The following is a 16,201-nucleotide window of genomic DNA, read 5'->3' on the forward strand; positions in this document are numbered from 1 at the left end:
ACTGAACCATTGAGCTTGTTAGGACCATAGACATATATAAAGGCCTTTATATATATCTATGGTTAGGACATTTCGCATGGAATCTTCTATGGATGACTTAGCTCCAAGTTGGTAGACACTCTTCTACCTTCATCAATAAAGGTAAATTATCAATGATTTATATGTGTGTGTTTATCTCCTCTTCAGGGAAAATCAGCAATCGATAACATTATTTTTTGAACACATGTGCCTGTTATCACTGTTGTTACTGTTGTTATATATATATATATATATATATATATATATATATATATATATATATATATATATATATATATATATATATATATAAATACAAAATATACACGTTGTAGTGCTGACGTTGTAGTTCTGACAAAACAATTGTTACTGTTCTGTATGTTTTGTAAGTTTAATCAACTAGTAAGATAACCCTTTCCGGTATGTATTTTCAAAATAAAATCAAATCATATTGCACGATTATTCTATATACCTGTATTGTAATCCAAAACGAAGTCGCGGAAAGAACGTGGAATGTGGCGCATTGACATTATACCCCCGATTCACATAAATAATGTGTTAAATGAGATGACAAAGGTACGTTCAGTTCATTTTGTTGTTGTGGTAAATCATCCAGTACCATTCATCAACTTTTGATAAATTCGTGCGGATGTTGTACGACCTGTAAATATGTATTTTGTGTTTGGGATATGTATTTTGGCCCCGGGGTTTAGCGTGGTGTAATTAAATCTTTGAGCAAAAATCAAAACACCGCGTACTTGACGAGTCGATGACGTCAGTGTCAATCCGTCTCAAAGCTGATTTATGGTTCCGCGTTACACCAACGCAGAGCCTACGGCGTAGGTTACGCAGGGACTGAACCGTACGACGCGCGTCGCCGCGTAACTCACGCCGTACCTTACGGCGTAGGCTCTGCGTCGAATTAAAAAAAAATCAGGCTTCAGGGGGGCTGGCTCTGCTCAGATAAGTTGGAGCAGCTAAAGCAACAACTTCAGCAGCTCTGTGGGCTCAGGACGCTTCCGCCGACACAGGTAAATTGTCCTACTGTATTTTGTAATCTGCTTTTCTCTTGTAAAGCCTCACGTCTACATTTTTTTTGCGTTTTTCTTGCATAAAAACGACGACGCTCGTCAGCTAGCTGCTAGCTGCTGCGCTAAGGACAGCTAGTGTGTGTTGAATATAAACATTAACACTTGTATTTGCCCTCCAGTTTCCTCAACAGCCGAGCACTAACCACTTTGTCATATATATATATATATATATATATATATATATATATATATATATACATACATATACATACATATATATATAATAATATGAGGCACTTGCTGTTGAAAAATGCACCAGTTTAGGGTGAAATCGTTTGCACCTCTGGCATGTTTTGCGTAACTAAATTATTATTGTTCAAGTAGCTTTCAACAGGATTATCTGTAACGGGATTAAAATAACTAATGCTCGCTGGTTGTTGAGCTGTGACATTTTTTCTGAGTTTTTTTTCACTGTTTTCATAAAAAAAAAAAAACGATTTAAAGTCCAGCTCCACTTGCAATCTCATAAGTTTTATTGTTAATAGTTAAAGTTGCATTCATTACATATACATACAGTATATGAATGCAACTTTAAGTATTAACACTAAAACTTATGAGATTGCACGTGGAGCCGGACTTTAAATCGATTTCCAAAAAAATCAGTGTAAATATTGGTTGAAGCAAGTATATTATACTTGCTTCAACCAATAATTACACTGATTTTCTTTTTTGCATATCATAACAATGCATGTTAGGCCAATTGTACAGCATGTGGATGGTTGCCATGCCCCTCAAGGACCTAAACAATCAGAATCTGTTTATTTGGCCAAGTCAGGTCAAACAAGTCAGGGAATTTGACTCCGGTTATTTTGGCTCACTGTACAGTAAATAGACAAATGACAGCTCTTATTAACATACATACAATGTTTTTTTTTTAAGTAAAAGGTGCAGCAGTGTGAGGTAGACATGGTTATTGAAAGGTGAATTGTTACAGCATATGATTGTGGTTATTATTATTGATTACTCTGAGACTCTATGAGTGATGAGAGTTCATCAGAGCAACAGTTTGGGGGAAGAAACTGTCTCTGTGAAACAAGAAATAAACAGAATTAAATTGAATAAACGTAATAGCACGTAATTTAAACTCACTTGTGGGAGGAAAAAGCTTTTGTTTATGTTTGGTGGCTGTCTTGCACAGGTGTTGTGTTCTGTGTTTCATACACAGTATAATGCACACAGTTAACTTGAAGTAAATGTATATCAAACACAAAAGCATTTGGTCCTAAGATTATGTTTTAACCACGTAGTAGTAGTAGTAGTAGTAGTAGTAGTAGTAGTAGTAGTAGTAGTAGTTGAACAGTGATCTATTTTTCAGTTTTCAAAATGCTACCTGCAGTCCTGCTGTCTTTGCAAAGATACTTTCAGAAAAAAAAAACTGTAAAATAAGGTTTAAGCTCACAGGCGAGTTGTGAAACCTTAATTGTGTAAACACACGCCTTCTGAAACAGGATCATGTCAAAACACTTGGTCTGGTTGCAAAATTAAAGGTTGCAGATGTAATATGTGTGCTTGAGCCTTCTTTTATTTTGTTGAAGTTACTTGTCTTTCATTCTAGAAAGCAATGGTTGATTCAGCTATGTTGCTGAAAGATGCTCTGATTATTAGATCAACTTCCAGAGACATTTGTTGCATTCTGCATTCAACCAGCTCTTACATTATCTAGGCAGAGATAAAGACGTAATTCATGTTTATACTTGAGTTCTGAGAAAGAACAGAGAAGTATTCCCACTTTATTTATGTTTTTAACCATATTCCTTCTACACTTTACTGCTGATTTTTGTGTTCTTGCTCCGTTCACGTGATTGCCTTGTCTTCTTTGTTTCCTACCTTTGCCTGCAGCATCTTGTCTGATGACCAGATATCCTTAAATCCAAGGTAAAGTCTTTTGTTGCTCAGGAAGGAGTCTAACTAGGGAAATTATGATTATAACAGTTGTACCGTAATTAATGAAAGGAAATTATATACTACCCTCACTACTCCTTGTGGCTGCAATAGTCTTTATTGTCTAGTCTTTATTTTGCCCAAATTTGTTTTTCTCAATCACACTGATGGGGATTGTGTCATTAATTCTCAGGACGGAAGGGTGAACATTTACAAGATATTTCATGTTTGTGGAAAACCTTTCCCCTTTTCATTTTTTAAATGATTAGTAATAAAGTAACATCATCCTCTGTGAAACAACATCAAGAAAAAAAACCTTAATTTGTAGCAAGAGTAGAAAAAAATATAATTAGTGCAGACTGATGTCAGCAATTACCTTGACTAATTACCTTTTACGATGGTTTTAAGAGTGTATTTAACAGCAGAGTTAAAGACCTCAAATTGTTTTTCCTTTTCTCCCTTAGAAGCAAACACACAGTGATTGCTGCTTGCTTGTCCAACCCATCCACCAGCCCAGACCTCCGGCCAGCATGTCGAGTGATCCTCCCCCTCCGTACCCAGGGGGTCCCAGTGCCCCCCTCATGTTAGAGAAGAATGGACAACCCGGTAAACAACCAAACAGGCAGGATGGTGGTGAATGTTAACAAGTATTCACAGGAAAAGTTCTGCCTATAATTGATTTTTTTGTGAGATATAATTTTGATAGAAAGCACATCTATATGTGCTCAGTTTAAGTTTCTTACATGCTTATCAATAGTATAATGTGTTCATTTCATATCTGAACTGTCAATATTTGCTGCCATCCACTTTGATTTGGAATATAACCTTCATCCCTTTTTGCCATGAGAATCACAATTAAGGCAATGTTTCTAACAAAAGTCGGTACATTTTTATTTTTTTTTGTGTTTGTCTTGTGTCAAAACATTTGAAATTGAAGAGCAACTCCAAATTATAGCTTCAGAAAACTTACCACTGTTGCTTGGTTAAAGGATTATAATGGACAGAAGTCCTACACCTGAGACGCAGTGAAACTGATCTCAGAGAGGAGCTCGGGTGACATGTCACACTTACTGCTGTCATAGGGTAGCTTGAATAACAATAAAATAAAATACATCAAAAGGGCTGCCATCAGTGCAGTGTACTAGGATGCGTGAATTACAAATTCAGACATTTGAACTATGTATCAGATATTTTGTTAGGGACATCATTGAAATATTTAAATTGATACAAAATGTTTTTTGCAGGGACAGAGCTGTATTCACTGTAACTATTTTTTTCCTCTTTTTTTCAGAAGTTGTAAGAACTGGTCCTCCCCAGGGGCATCCACTTCCTCCAGACTATGGTCCTCCACCCTATGAAGGTCCACACCCAGGTTTTCTACCCCCCCATGTCCCTGGAGAAGGACCCATGCCGATGCCCATGCCGATGCCCATGCCTCCAACACAAGGTGATACAGTCTGTCTGCGGATACCAATAGACGTATAAGGTCATCACACTGTCAGCCGATGTCATTAGTTTCTATACAATTTCAGTTGCGTTAAATAACCTTTCCTTATAATAAAACACAGACTAACATAGCCGTATTACTTTTATTTAAAGCTTTCAAGGTTTGAACATTTCTTTTTCAGTGAACAGTTCAGATATGCTGGTTACAGTTATGTCCCAGTACCAGCATTTTCAGCACAGAAACCAGAGACTAAGGAGGCCTCAGTAGGAGAAATGTCTTACACGAAAATTGATCTGATAGGGAGGTAGTACTTTTTGAGTAGTTTTTAGAGCATGTTCTGCACTGTTTAGCATCTCTGGTTGATTTATTCCCGACATTTTTATTATAATCAGAATCAGAGTTTATTGCCAAGTAGTTTAACACACACAAGGAATTTGTTGTGGTGATTGGTGCAATACAAAAGAGCAAATGATATTAAAGGAAAAAATGTACAAGTTGATTCTAAAGTGCCGGAGTAATGAGTCTGTAGGAAAAAAATAAAAATGTTTTCACAGCAATTGCATTCTAAGGCATAGAGTATAAAAACAGACCCACAGAACAAAGAAAACAGTTCAGACTCTGCATCAGAACAGATAAAGCAAATCGGCCAGTTTGACTGGTTTATAGGCTGCTTTGTGACCAGTTCAGGAAGTATAAGGCTTTATTGTCACACTTCACTTATCAGTAAACCAAGGGTTTATCAGGTTGATATGTGATGACGGAATTATGCTGCGATGAAAATGTTCACCGTGTCACGGAAGCATTCCTGTTTGCCGTAAGATATGTTAACAAGGGCCATCATATTGCTAGCAAAGAAATGGTATGTAAAGAAAGGTTCACTGGATGTGCTAACGCTGTCATTGCTTCTGAATGTATTTGCTTCCTGAATATTTTCGTCTTTTGTGCAAGGGGAGACCACATTTGTACAATTTGGTTTCTAATTAGGTTCCTGAATTAATTATTTGCAGGTGGGCCGTACGCAGTGCCGCCCGGCCACTTTCCTCACCCAATGCCGGGGCACATGGGTCCTGGTCCAGGTCCGTGGACACACATGGGAGGACACACAGCAACCGTCCTGGCTCCATCGGGTACAGCCACCACGGTGACGGTACTGCAGGGAGAAATCTTCCAGACATCACCAGTCCAGACCGTGTGTCCGCACTGCTCGCAGGCAATTGTTACCCGAATCTCCCACGATGTCGGTCTCATGAACACTCTCTTCTGCCTCTTCTGCTTCTTTGTTGGGTAAGTATGTCACAGGTTGGAGGTTTATGTTGTCACTTTGAGGCTTTATGAACAAAATCTTTTACTCGACTGAAATGAACAAGGCTCTCTGTCACTATGTTACCATTCAGGCTTATGGTATACAACATTGATGCTTCATCAGTCTGTAAAAGCAGCATCTTTCAGATGTTTGTCATACTGATGTTTGTGATGAAAATGTTGGGAAGAATAACCACTGGGTAGAAGATCAAGGACAGCTTAAAATGATTTATTTGAATAAAATATCATGTGTCTGCCTTTTTAAATGGATCTGGCATGTTTTATTTTATTTTTACAGAAATATTCTCATTCAGGTATGACAACATGCTCAGTTGCAGTTATATTAACAGAAAAGTGAATGTATTAAAGGGGACTTTGTCAGAAAATAGAGCTTATGTTCATATATTTTAACCGTAGTCACACTCTCGTTCTGCACTCAGCACGTGGGTCATATAAATATGAGATGATGCGTTACTACTCATCTCTACACTATTATAACTGTCCTGCTAGCATTTACCAAGGTAGCTGTGAGCAGGTTTTAGATGTGTACACATGTCCTGTTGCCAGGACACGAGTTAGCTAGATGCCATGAAGATTTTGGATCTTTCATAGCCTGATTATTAATAGTACCGTATGTATTTAGATAGTATTTAATTTTTTTATATGAATTTAGATTCACTTAAGTTATGGTCATTGAGCAAGTCTTCTACCACTGTTTCCATTGAAAACATTCAATTCTCTACTTTAGAGATATCTTTTTATATAATTTTTGCACATTGCTCTTATTATCATTTCCAGTTGGGGGATTGTGTACCACACATAGTTGACGAGTATCTAGAGAAAGAGGTATTTCAATCATGCGGGCAGCAAATAAGGTCCTGTACACAGGATTTCCTGTTTACATCCTCTGATATTATCATGATGCAAACCACACAGCCCCATAGTTTTTCACATGTTTGGTTCTTTCTTAAGAACTAGGGAGCTTTAATAACATTAGCCTTTACCAGTCTATAGTTTAAAATCTTGGTGGAAATATTTGATGTCAAAATATTAAGAATGGTTCCATTGATGTTGTCAACAAGATTCCAAATGTGAAGTTTCATCATTTGTCTTTTTTTTTTTTATTACACACCTTTCTGTGCGTCTCATTTTACTACAAAATCCCACATATTCTGCTGTTTATTCTTCTTTCACAGTTGTGATCTCGGCTGCTGCTTGATTCCCTGTCTGATTGATGACCTTAAGGATGTGACACACACTTGCCCGAGCTGTAAGGGCTACATTTACACATACAAGCGTATCTGCTAACCACCGACAGCTGTATGAGCCATGTACATGCACAGATGAACTCACAGCTCCCCCTGCAGATAGTGACACCCCCACATTTTTGCATAGTGTTGTGTAGCCTTCTTATATAGTAAGTGCAGTTTTCTCATTAGTTCACAGGATATTTTCTGTATATATCTTTCAGCATACTTCTGTAATGTATAAAAACTAATTTGAAATGTACAAATCTTTGATGGAACTGCAGAGGATGAAGGATAATAAAGAGGTGGCACACATTGGCTGTAGGCACACATAATTGTGTACCTGCCACCATTCTTGTGACATTTATGCATGTGAATTAGTAAGAAAACAAACAAAAAAAAATGATAGCCTCTTTAAGAGAAAACTGTGAACATTGTCACTTTATCCAAATTCACCTGTGAATTTTGTTCAGAAGTTCATTTAAACAAGTGTTTGATTTTAAATTTCATTTGAGATGTTATTTTAACAACTGAATGTTTTTGTCTGTGTCTAATCATCTTGCTTTAACAGATGTAGCTTTTTTTTCCCTCATCACCTGTGGAATGTGAAAAAAAATCATCCACTTAAACGGATGCATTAGTTACTTTTACTTTTCTGGTTTCCTGTCAGTTTTTTCATGGCTGTGTCCTTAAATCACACCTACTTCCTCTTTAGTGCACTCTACATGGTCGTCATAAAGGGCAGTAAAAAAATGATGCAACAAGTTTATCAGCAGAACAAAACCGTCACACAGTACTGGAACGGTTCACTGCATCATTAAGTAAAGTATTGTGGGATAGTACATTTAATGTACTTTAATGGGGTATAACAACTGCATTGCAAAATGGAAAACACCATGTGAGTAGGTTGGTGGTTTAAAACACAGCCACATGTAAATCACCTTACTGTTTAGCTGTTACTCATCCTTGTCCTCTGTGTATAATTTACTTAATTTTGATCATAATATTTGCACTTTAAGTTGAAATCAATGTTTTTGTTCCTTTGTATCCTAAAGACTTAACCCTGGTCTTATGATTTTGAAGAAAAAAAATCATTTCATGGGTAAAACCAATGCATAATTAGGCTTTTGCTTGTGTTTTTTGTTACTTGATTGAATCAGTCCATAGTTACTCTTTAGAGTGCACGGGACCTACCTGAGGAGATGGTAGTCCGCTTTTTTTGGGTTAGTGAGAGAAAAACTGCATGACATCTCAGTAATGTTTGTGAGTTCTGTGATCTGGGTTGATGCACTGCCCAAAAGGTAGATTATATTTTCACTGGAGGTAGTAAGGGATTTTACTGTTGTTTTTATTTCTTTTTTGCAGCAGAGCCATCATCTCAATCTTCACCTTCTACACTTGCCATTAGTCCTTTTAATACTTGCATTGCTCAAATGCATGTTAGATTACTGATAGAAATGTATTTTGACAATATTGAGCTATCTGCTAAGAGAAAGCTTCAAATAAGTTATTAAATTCAGACTTGCAAAAAGAGATTAATTCCCATGGATATACTGCTAACATTTAACACAGACTGTTAAACCACAGCATGTCCATTCATCAGTCATGCTTACAAGGTGCAGTCTGAACTAGACAAAAAAAAAGTAGTAATTCTCTCTGGATGGCTCCCCGATATGTGAATTTGAATTTATTTTATTTTTTTCCTGGAGGCTGACAGAGCTGGGCAAGAAAATACCTGTTAAACTGAAGGATTGCATTGCGATGATAGTATTGTTGTGGATACTGCTGGTTTGCATTGCTCTAAATGTCCGTGGTAATGTAAGGCGATGTATCTGACTGTTGTATACAGGCACTATTTTATCAATAAACATTATGAAGGAATCTCATTTCAATGTTTAATGTCTGGAAAATGAATACCATTCAAAGAAGGCAAACAGGGCCTGAAGACAAAGCAAAAACCGGAAATCAATCTCATTCAATAGAAGTTCAGAGTATCAATCTCTCCACCGATGTCCACACTGGGCATTGCAGCATTTGTAGAAAGTTGTCATGGGTTCATCTGCTGATCTGGTTTGAATCTGCATGAAATACGCCCGAGGATGCTCACACTTGGGACACTTTTCTGTAAAGAAATAAAACAAAACAAAACAAAACTCTAAATTTGGAATGTCAGATTTTGGAGTTTACAAAACACATCAAAGATTAAGTATATCCAGCCTCTACCTCAAACCTATGTACTTTTTGAGTTTAAGTTGCTGATTATTATTTTTTTTTTTTGGAAAGTAATCAAATACTTTAACAGATGAGAGTGGGATACATACAAGACCACAAACTAGGGCTGGGCGATATGGACCAAAAGTCATATCTCGATATTTTCTAGCTGAATGGCGATACTCGATATATATCTCTTTTTTCTATGCCATAATTGGGGTTTCCCCCAAAGCATTATAGTATAGCATCTCTGTTAGCTTCATTTTTTTCCTGAGGCAAACCCTTAAAAAAAAAGTCAGTTTTAATACAAAGCCTCGTGCCAAATGTCACACAGGTTCCTTTTATTAACAGAGGTCTGCACAATATCAAAATGTATAAAACAAATGAAATAAAAATAAACTGCCTGCATATATAGAATAAAAATGCTTCTTGAATAAAATAAAACAAATATCCCTTTCCATCATAACAATTAAATTAAAATACACTGTACAATTAATACAGTAACAGGCAGACTTCAACTGAGGTTGATAGTTGTGCAAATAAAACATTTGTGCAAATCTCAAATAAAACAGTCAAGTCAATTTGTCACAAAATAAGCACAAAATAAAAAAAAAAAAAAAAAAATTTTAAATCGATAAACGATATTGTCTCGTACCATATCACGTTTCGAAATAAATCGATATATATTAAAATCTAGATATATCGCCCAGCCCTACCACAAACCTTAACTAAACGGTCTTAATTCATAGTTTATAATGGAATTATGCAGAATTATTACAAATGTATCCCATTTTACTAAAGCCACTGAACAAGTGCATATACTAAACTTCCATTTGATCCTCATTTTTCATAAAGATAGCTAAATATGTTTGCAGCCCTTTTGTTTAATTCATTTTAACTGATGTCTATCTTTAATTTCTGCTTTTAAACTTTTACTTTAATTCATTTTTTAAAACCTTTTGTATTTAAAGCACTTTGAATTGTCGTGAACATGAAATGTACTATACAAATAAACTCGCCTTTCCTTTTGAGACGGTTTAAATTAAACTGAAATGATCATGTTAGTGAGTTCAAACATTTATTTTACTTTGGCGGCTTAACAGTGTACAATGCAATTCCTCGAATTATAGCATTATACAGTATTCTGATCAAATGTTACTACAATACAAGCCGTTTAGTCAAAAGTACCAGGGAACTTGACTTTATGCCCCTTAAATATACTTAAAATTGCAAGGTACATTTAAAAAGATATTACAACAGACTGCATGGGGGCAGGCTTGTTTTTAAAACATTTGTGATGTTAATGCTGTTGGAACCTAACATATACTAAACAAAATAATAATAATAAAAAAGGATTACCTTTTTACTTTTTTTCCCTGTCTTTAGTGTATTAGTGAAACTTAAAACGGTAACGGTTCTTACAGTCTAAAGTACTAAAACTCATGGATTTAGTGGCATTTCAATCTGCACAAGTAATGTTTAAAGCAAAAAACCATTCACTACCGGATAACATTCAGAAATTATTTATTGGGAGGGAAGGGGGTTATAATTTAAGGGGTAACCTAAACTTCAAATCTTTACTTGTGCATACAACAAAAATAAGTTTTGCTGTATCAGTTTGTGGAATTAGAATCAGAATTAGAATCAGCTTTATTGGCCAGGTTCGAACATTGTCCAACAAGGAATTTGACTCCGGTAATATCGCTCTTTGGTAGTAAAATAAACAATAAAACAAAAATTTCTATGATACAGAATAAACATTTAAAGTGCAGCAGTTTGAGGTAGAGAAAGAAAAGAAACAGTTCTGTATAAAAATAAAAAATAAAATAAAAATAACCTATTTAAATGTTTTTTAAACTAAACTGTGGAATGGTTTGAATTTGGAGTTAAAAAGATGTACAAACATAAAACAATTTAAGAAGAAATATAAAGAAATGGTTTATTTGAGGTATAAAAGTGAAGACTGTGTTTAAAGATCACCAGCTGTGTGTGTTCTGCTATTTTGTCATGTTGTCTTTGTATGATTATATACAGGACTGCCTCAGAAAATTAGAATATTTTGATAAAGTTCTTTATTGTCTGTAATGCAATTTAAAAAAAAAAGTCATACATTCTGGATTCATTACAAATCAACTGAAATATTGCAAGCCTTTTATTATTTTAATATTGCTGATCATGGTTTACAGTTTAAGATTAAGATTCCCAGAATATTCTAATTTTTTGAGATAGGATATTTGAGTTTTCTTAAGCTGTAAGCCATGATCAGCAATATTAAAATAATAAAAGGCTTGCAATATTTCAGTTGATTAGTAATGAATCCAGAATGTTTGACATTTTCGTTTTTGTAATTGCATTACAGAAAATCACAATATTCAAATTTTCTGAGACAGTCCTGTACTTAGATATACGTATTATATTTATATCATAGTTATATTATATTTATGATAGAGCTTATATCTTGTATTAAACAGGTTATTTTAGTAAAAATGATATATATTTATAAAAATGTGTGTATAGTATAAAATGTGTTTTGATGTTTTTTTTTTTCTTTATGTGGTGGAATGCCCACCTGTATTTGTTTTATCTTTCTTGTTTTTTTTATACATGTTCGAAATAAACAAAAACGAACGAAGGAATAAATTAAAGCCTATAAATGACTCCAGTGCCACTTTACCTGGAGTTGAGTCCACGTTCTCCCAGGCGGCCGCTCCTCCCAGCACATCATCCACCTCCTTCAGCTTGGGATACTTGCGGTTATTTACCTGCAGCAGGAAACAGGGAAGTTTAAACAACGTTAAACAACCAGGGAAAAGACAGGGAAACTGTCCAGACGGCAAGCGGTGTGTATAAATCGTGTTTAGGTTTCACACGGATTTCACCTTTCTTGTGATGTTATGTACATAGGGACAGGTGTTACACGCGAATCTCATGCACTTTTGCCCCTCTTCGACGATTAGAACATTCCCACAAGTCGGACAGAACATCAGCATGTTACCAGATACCCAGATCTTTAAAAGTGCAGTTTTAAACAGGTCGACACAAACGTGAGCAGCGAAACAGCGGAAACCGCTGCTGCAATTTTTAGGTGCCGGTGGGAAACAACGAACGAAGCGATCTCCGGTCCGGTTGAAAAAATATATATAAGCAAAAACATAAATATTTACACAATTAATAGCAAATTATCATGAGTTGGTTCAAAATGTAATTAAATAAATCATATAATAGCGTCTTGTTTTACTTTCTAGAGGAACCTTTGTAATGAGCAACACTATTCCTCCGGTACATGAATTATGATGCACACGCTGATTTTTAGATTTCAATTTGACTTAATTTCAGGTCATTCTAAACTCTATGTTTTAGATGTCCTGCCTTCTGCATTGAAGTAATTAACCACTCCGGGTGTTGGCAAGCACTTTCCCAGTCATTTGCCGTTAGTTTGAAGGGCTTTTAGCGGATACAGTGAGTTGCTGGGTGTGTGCTCGTGGTGATGGAGGCAGAGCAGAGTTCAGCTGGAGGGGCAGGAGGACAAGAAGAGGAGCTGAAACAGGAGCTGAAACAGGAGATCCAAACCCACCACCCATCCCCAGATGCCCCGGATTCCCCGGACGCCCAGGAGGAAGATGAGGAAAATCTTCCACATTCAGAAATCCTGGATATATTCGAGGAAGGACTTGCTCGACTTGTGCAGGACCCTTTACTCTGCGATCTGCCAATCCAGGTGATCTGTTGCCTCTCAGGAGAGGAGCAAAACTAGTTTTTTTTTTTTTTTTTTTTTTTTACTTGAGCTTGAGTTATATTTCCTGTATTTGAAAGCATTAGCAAAGACTTCACCATAACACAACCCTATCATTTTACTTGGTGATATCTTTCAACCGCGGTTGAATTGGTTTGATATTGGATATTGGATATTATGAATTCAACACCCATAAAGCTTGTGATACATACCACTGATTTTGGTCAAACCACTTGTGATGTGTTCATGGTCATCTAGACTATATATCACAAAACAGTAATTATTAAAAAATCATATAAAAAAATCATATGCCATATATATGATTTTTTTATATTATTTTTTTATATGACATATAATATGGGCTGATTTAAAAATCATATATATGGGCTGATTTAATGTGGTTTAATGAATTCAACACCCATAAAACTTGTGATACATACCACTGATTTTGGTCATATTGCTTGTGATGTGTTCATGGTCATCTAGACTATATATCACAAGAGAGTAATTATTATAAAATCATATTATGGGCTGATTTAATGAGGTTTAATGAATTCAACAGCCATAAAACAATCAGTGTTATGTATCACAAGTTTTATTGCGTCGAATATCCAACATCCAATATCAAACCAATTCAACCGCGTTGTCTTTCTTTTAATCCTGTTTTTTCCCTTTAATTATGTGCACAAACATACTATGTGAGCAATGCTAAATAACCCCCTCACTGCTTCCATAGGGATTTTAAAAAGGTAAGTTGCAGTTAATCATCAGCCCTTTATGAACTGAGTATCAGCAGGTGTAGAGTTATTATCTCTAACCAAGACTTAGACTAAAATAATGAAAAAATAATCCACTAAACTGAAATAAAAATGAAAACAAAAGTTTTTCTGAAATGAAAAATAAATAAAAACTGAAATTAACAATGTAAAGATAACAAACTATATTTGTTATTTATAGTTATTTATAACTTTATAGACCTCCATAAAAGTTTGCATTAGCATTTGCATTTGCTGCATGGGATCATTCGGGTCTCTTTAAACACAATGTCAAGAGGGAAAGACAATAGAAATGTCTAAGGGAAGCGTTTGTTGCCACACATCAATGTGGGAGTGTTATTAAACCGAATAAAACCACGTCTGAACAGACCAAAACAATTATGTTTTGGTGTTGTTTTGCAACCTCAGAAACTGGCTTCTCTGCAGTATTTGACTTGATTGTGAACTTTGCTGTATACCAGAGCATTCTTCAGGAAAATGTAAGGCTGTTTGTCTGACAGTTAAACCTTGGTTGAAACTGAGGGATGCAATGACTTGAAGCACACAAAGACTACATCAGAATGGTGGGAAAAAGAGAGCGAACTAAGGTTTTTGAATGGCTTGTAAAGGTCTAGTGCTCAGTCCAGTTGAACTCCTCCTGAAAAAATGCCCCAAAACCTTAATAAACTGAATGAACGTAAAGAAGAATCAACCAAACCTTCCCCACAATGACGTGAGAGACTGAGGAAGTCACACAGGAGTGAACAAATTCATGTTAATTGCTGCTGAAGATGGATCTACAGGCTTCTGAATCCCGCAAGCACTTACCGTAGTATTGCCCTTGTGATTTTCTTTTTTCCTTTTGGCCTCACTGTTGTTTCATTACAAACATGTAAAAAAGTTGTGTTATGTTGTTTGTCCAAGTTTGTATTTATTTACCTTACACTAAGAACTACAACAATGAGATAATATGTATTATGTTTTTACACAAAACACACAGGATCAAAGGGTAAGATACTAACTTTGGTGTATAACTGTGGGTCTGAAAATATGTCATTCTGTCAGCTGCTCAGATTTTCAGGGTTCAGTGACATCACAAAGCCAGATCGTAGAAGAATTATCCAGCTAGTGCTTGCTGTATTTAGAAAGTAGGCTGCATAAAACCATAGGATTGAGTTGAGTTTGACCCCGCCCTCAGAAACTAGCTGCTATGGCAGCAGGGGTGTTTTGTTGCATTTTCCAGAGGGAGAAGATGTGGAAGATGTCAAAGCTCAGTTAAGCTTAAAAAGTCACAAAGGAAACTGCAGTATTTTGACCAAAGCAAGTCACAGACATTTCTGTAAGACCTCAGGAAATAATGCCAACAATCACAAAAGTGAATTTTAAGCACCAGCTAAATTTGAACACATCTGCTGATTCAAAATGAGAAGTCGGTTGCAGTGTTGACACCAGTCCTCACTCACCTTTCCAAAACAGGATTACTCTCAAACGTTGCATAATAAGAACAGTTTTAAAACTGTCAATCATTTCATCTCTTCTGCTCTGAAAACAGTCCTGTTCTTATTCTCTGAATCTGGATCATCGTTTCTTCAGGTGACTCTGGAAGAGGTGAATTCCCAGATTGCGTTGGAGTACGGTCAGGCGATGACCGTGAAGGTTGTACAAGCAGATGGTGAAACAATGCGTAAGTATGGAGATTATTGGGTTTCAAACTAGAATGCATCTACTGTACTTGTTTTTTTTAATGATTTTTTTTAAAAATGTTTCTACACTATAAAAAAGCCATAGTAGTGGTGCAAAACGCTACTGTTCTTGATCTGAAGAAGGCCATTTGCAGATTCACTGAGCTTAAACAGCAGCGAGAAGGTGGAGTGAAACATGTCAGCTGGTAAGAGAATTCACAAACACATCAACATGAATGCAACGTAAACATAATTACAGTGTGGTTTCCCTATTTTCATTCCCAGGAGATATGTTTGGAGAACCTATTATCTGGTATTTCAGGGCGAGAAGCTGGAAGATGACACAATGAGACTTAAAGAGTGAGTTTAAACAATGAGGAATTAATGTAACCGTTTTAACATCACTGCTGATTATTCTGCTTCTCTTTGAATGTTTATATGTTTTCAGTTATGGGATCAGGAACAGAGACGAAGTGACATTCATGAAGAGACTCAGAAAAAAGTGACACAGCCAACATTTGGGAGCCAAACTAAAAGAAAAACACAATTTCCTGGGCAGTTTTGGCAGTATTGAACTACTGCGTGTTGTGGACAGCTTTATTATACTTTTTTTTCTTAAATGTTTTGGCTCATAAAGTGGCTTAATGTAAATAAAATCAAGACTTTTTTTTCAACTCCTTGTATGTAAAGGTCTGTAAATATTAAAAGTATCAGAACTTTGTATTTCATATCCATGTCTCCGTGTTATGGTGTTATGGTGTTATTCTGTTATGGTGCCTCCATGACACCAGGAATGTTTTGTTGCATTTTCCAGTGAAGGAAGTTGTTAGAGAA

At 35.9% G+C, this 16,201-nt stretch overlaps 3 protein-coding genes across 5 annotated transcripts; 2 read left to right on the top strand and 1 right to left on the bottom strand.

Annotated features, from left to right (window-relative positions):
- The first annotated feature begins 104 nt into the window (after positions 1–104).
- On the top strand, positions 105–9,080 carry cdip1 (cell death-inducing p53 target 1). 3 transcript variants are annotated; one of them, XM_061711264.1, is made up of 6 exons: positions 105–141; positions 2,949–2,984; positions 3,455–3,596; positions 4,282–4,437; positions 5,445–5,721; positions 6,936–9,077. In XM_061711264.1, exons 3-6 carry the CDS (start codon positions 3,521–3,523, stop codon positions 7,045–7,047), a joined length of 621 nt encoding a protein of 206 aa, XP_061567248.1. In that variant the 5' UTR covers positions 105–141; positions 2,949–2,984; positions 3,455–3,520; the 3' UTR covers positions 7,048–9,077. The 3 variants fall into 3 exon arrangements, with proteins under 3 accessions (XP_061567248.1, XP_061567249.1, XP_061567247.1); XM_061711265.1 differs by lacking the exon at positions 105–141 and adding an exon at positions 955–1,049 and having other exon boundaries at positions 4,285–4,437; positions 6,936–9,080; XM_061711263.1 differs by lacking the exon at positions 105–141 and adding an exon at positions 955–1,049.
- On the bottom strand, positions 8,868–12,285 carry polr3k (polymerase (RNA) III (DNA directed) polypeptide K). The gene is made up of 3 exons (XM_061711267.1): positions 12,077–12,285; positions 11,872–11,959; positions 8,868–9,108 (listed from the first exon to the last, which is right to left on the bottom strand). The coding sequence occupies exons 1-3, from the start codon at positions 12,185–12,187 to the stop codon at positions 8,981–8,983; spliced, it is 327 nt and encodes a 108-aa protein (XP_061567251.1). The 5' UTR covers positions 12,188–12,285; the 3' UTR covers positions 8,868–8,980.
- snrnp25 (small nuclear ribonucleoprotein 25) lies at positions 12,087–16,056 on the top strand. Its single transcript, XM_061711266.1, has 5 exons — positions 12,087–12,915; positions 15,279–15,369; positions 15,468–15,573; positions 15,653–15,727; positions 15,816–16,056. Exons 1-5 carry the CDS (start codon positions 12,685–12,687, stop codon positions 15,871–15,873), a joined length of 561 nt encoding a protein of 186 aa, XP_061567250.1. The 5' UTR covers positions 12,087–12,684; the 3' UTR covers positions 15,874–16,056.
- Positions 16,057–16,201: the final 145 nt, after the last annotated feature.

Source organism: Cololabis saira, chromosome 21, assembly GCF_033807715.1.
Source record: "Cololabis saira isolate AMF1-May2022 chromosome 21, fColSai1.1, whole genome shotgun sequence".
NCBI lineage: Eukaryota > Metazoa > Chordata > Actinopteri > Beloniformes > Belonidae > Cololabis > Cololabis saira.

Bases quoted from the DNA above. Each gene is read 5' to 3' on its own strand.
- cdip1 (XM_061711264.1), top strand. From the start codon at position 3,521: ATGTCGAGTGATCCTCCCCCTCCGTACCCAGGGGGTCCCAGTGCCCCC. The intron at 3,597-4,281 runs GTAAACAACCAA...TCTTTTTTTCAG, and splicing joins AGAGAAGAATGGACAACCCG to AAGTTGTAAGAACTGGTCCT. The intron at 4,438-5,444 runs GTGATACAGTCT...AATTATTTGCAG, and splicing joins GCCCATGCCTCCAACACAAG to GTGGGCCGTACGCAGTGCCG.
- snrnp25 (XM_061711266.1), top strand. From the start codon at position 12,685: ATGGAGGCAGAGCAGAGTTCAGCTGGAGGGGCAGGAGGACAAGAAGAG. The intron at 15,370-15,467 runs GTAAGTATGGAG...ACTATAAAAAAG, and splicing joins AGCAGATGGTGAAACAATGC to CCATAGTAGTGGTGCAAAAC. The intron at 15,728-15,815 runs GTGAGTTTAAAC...ATATGTTTTCAG, and splicing joins GACACAATGAGACTTAAAGA to TTATGGGATCAGGAACAGAG.
- polr3k (XM_061711267.1), bottom strand. From the start codon at position 12,187: ATGCTGATGTTCTGTCCGACTTGTGGGAATGTTCTAATCGTCGAAGAG. The intron at 11,960-12,076 runs GTGAAATCCGTG...TTCCTGCTGCAG, and splicing joins TACATAACATCACAAGAAAG to GTAAATAACCGCAAGTATCC. The intron at 9,109-11,871 runs GTAAAGTGGCAC...ATTTCTTTACAG, and splicing joins GAACGTGGACTCAACTCCAG to AAAAGTGTCCCAAGTGTGAG.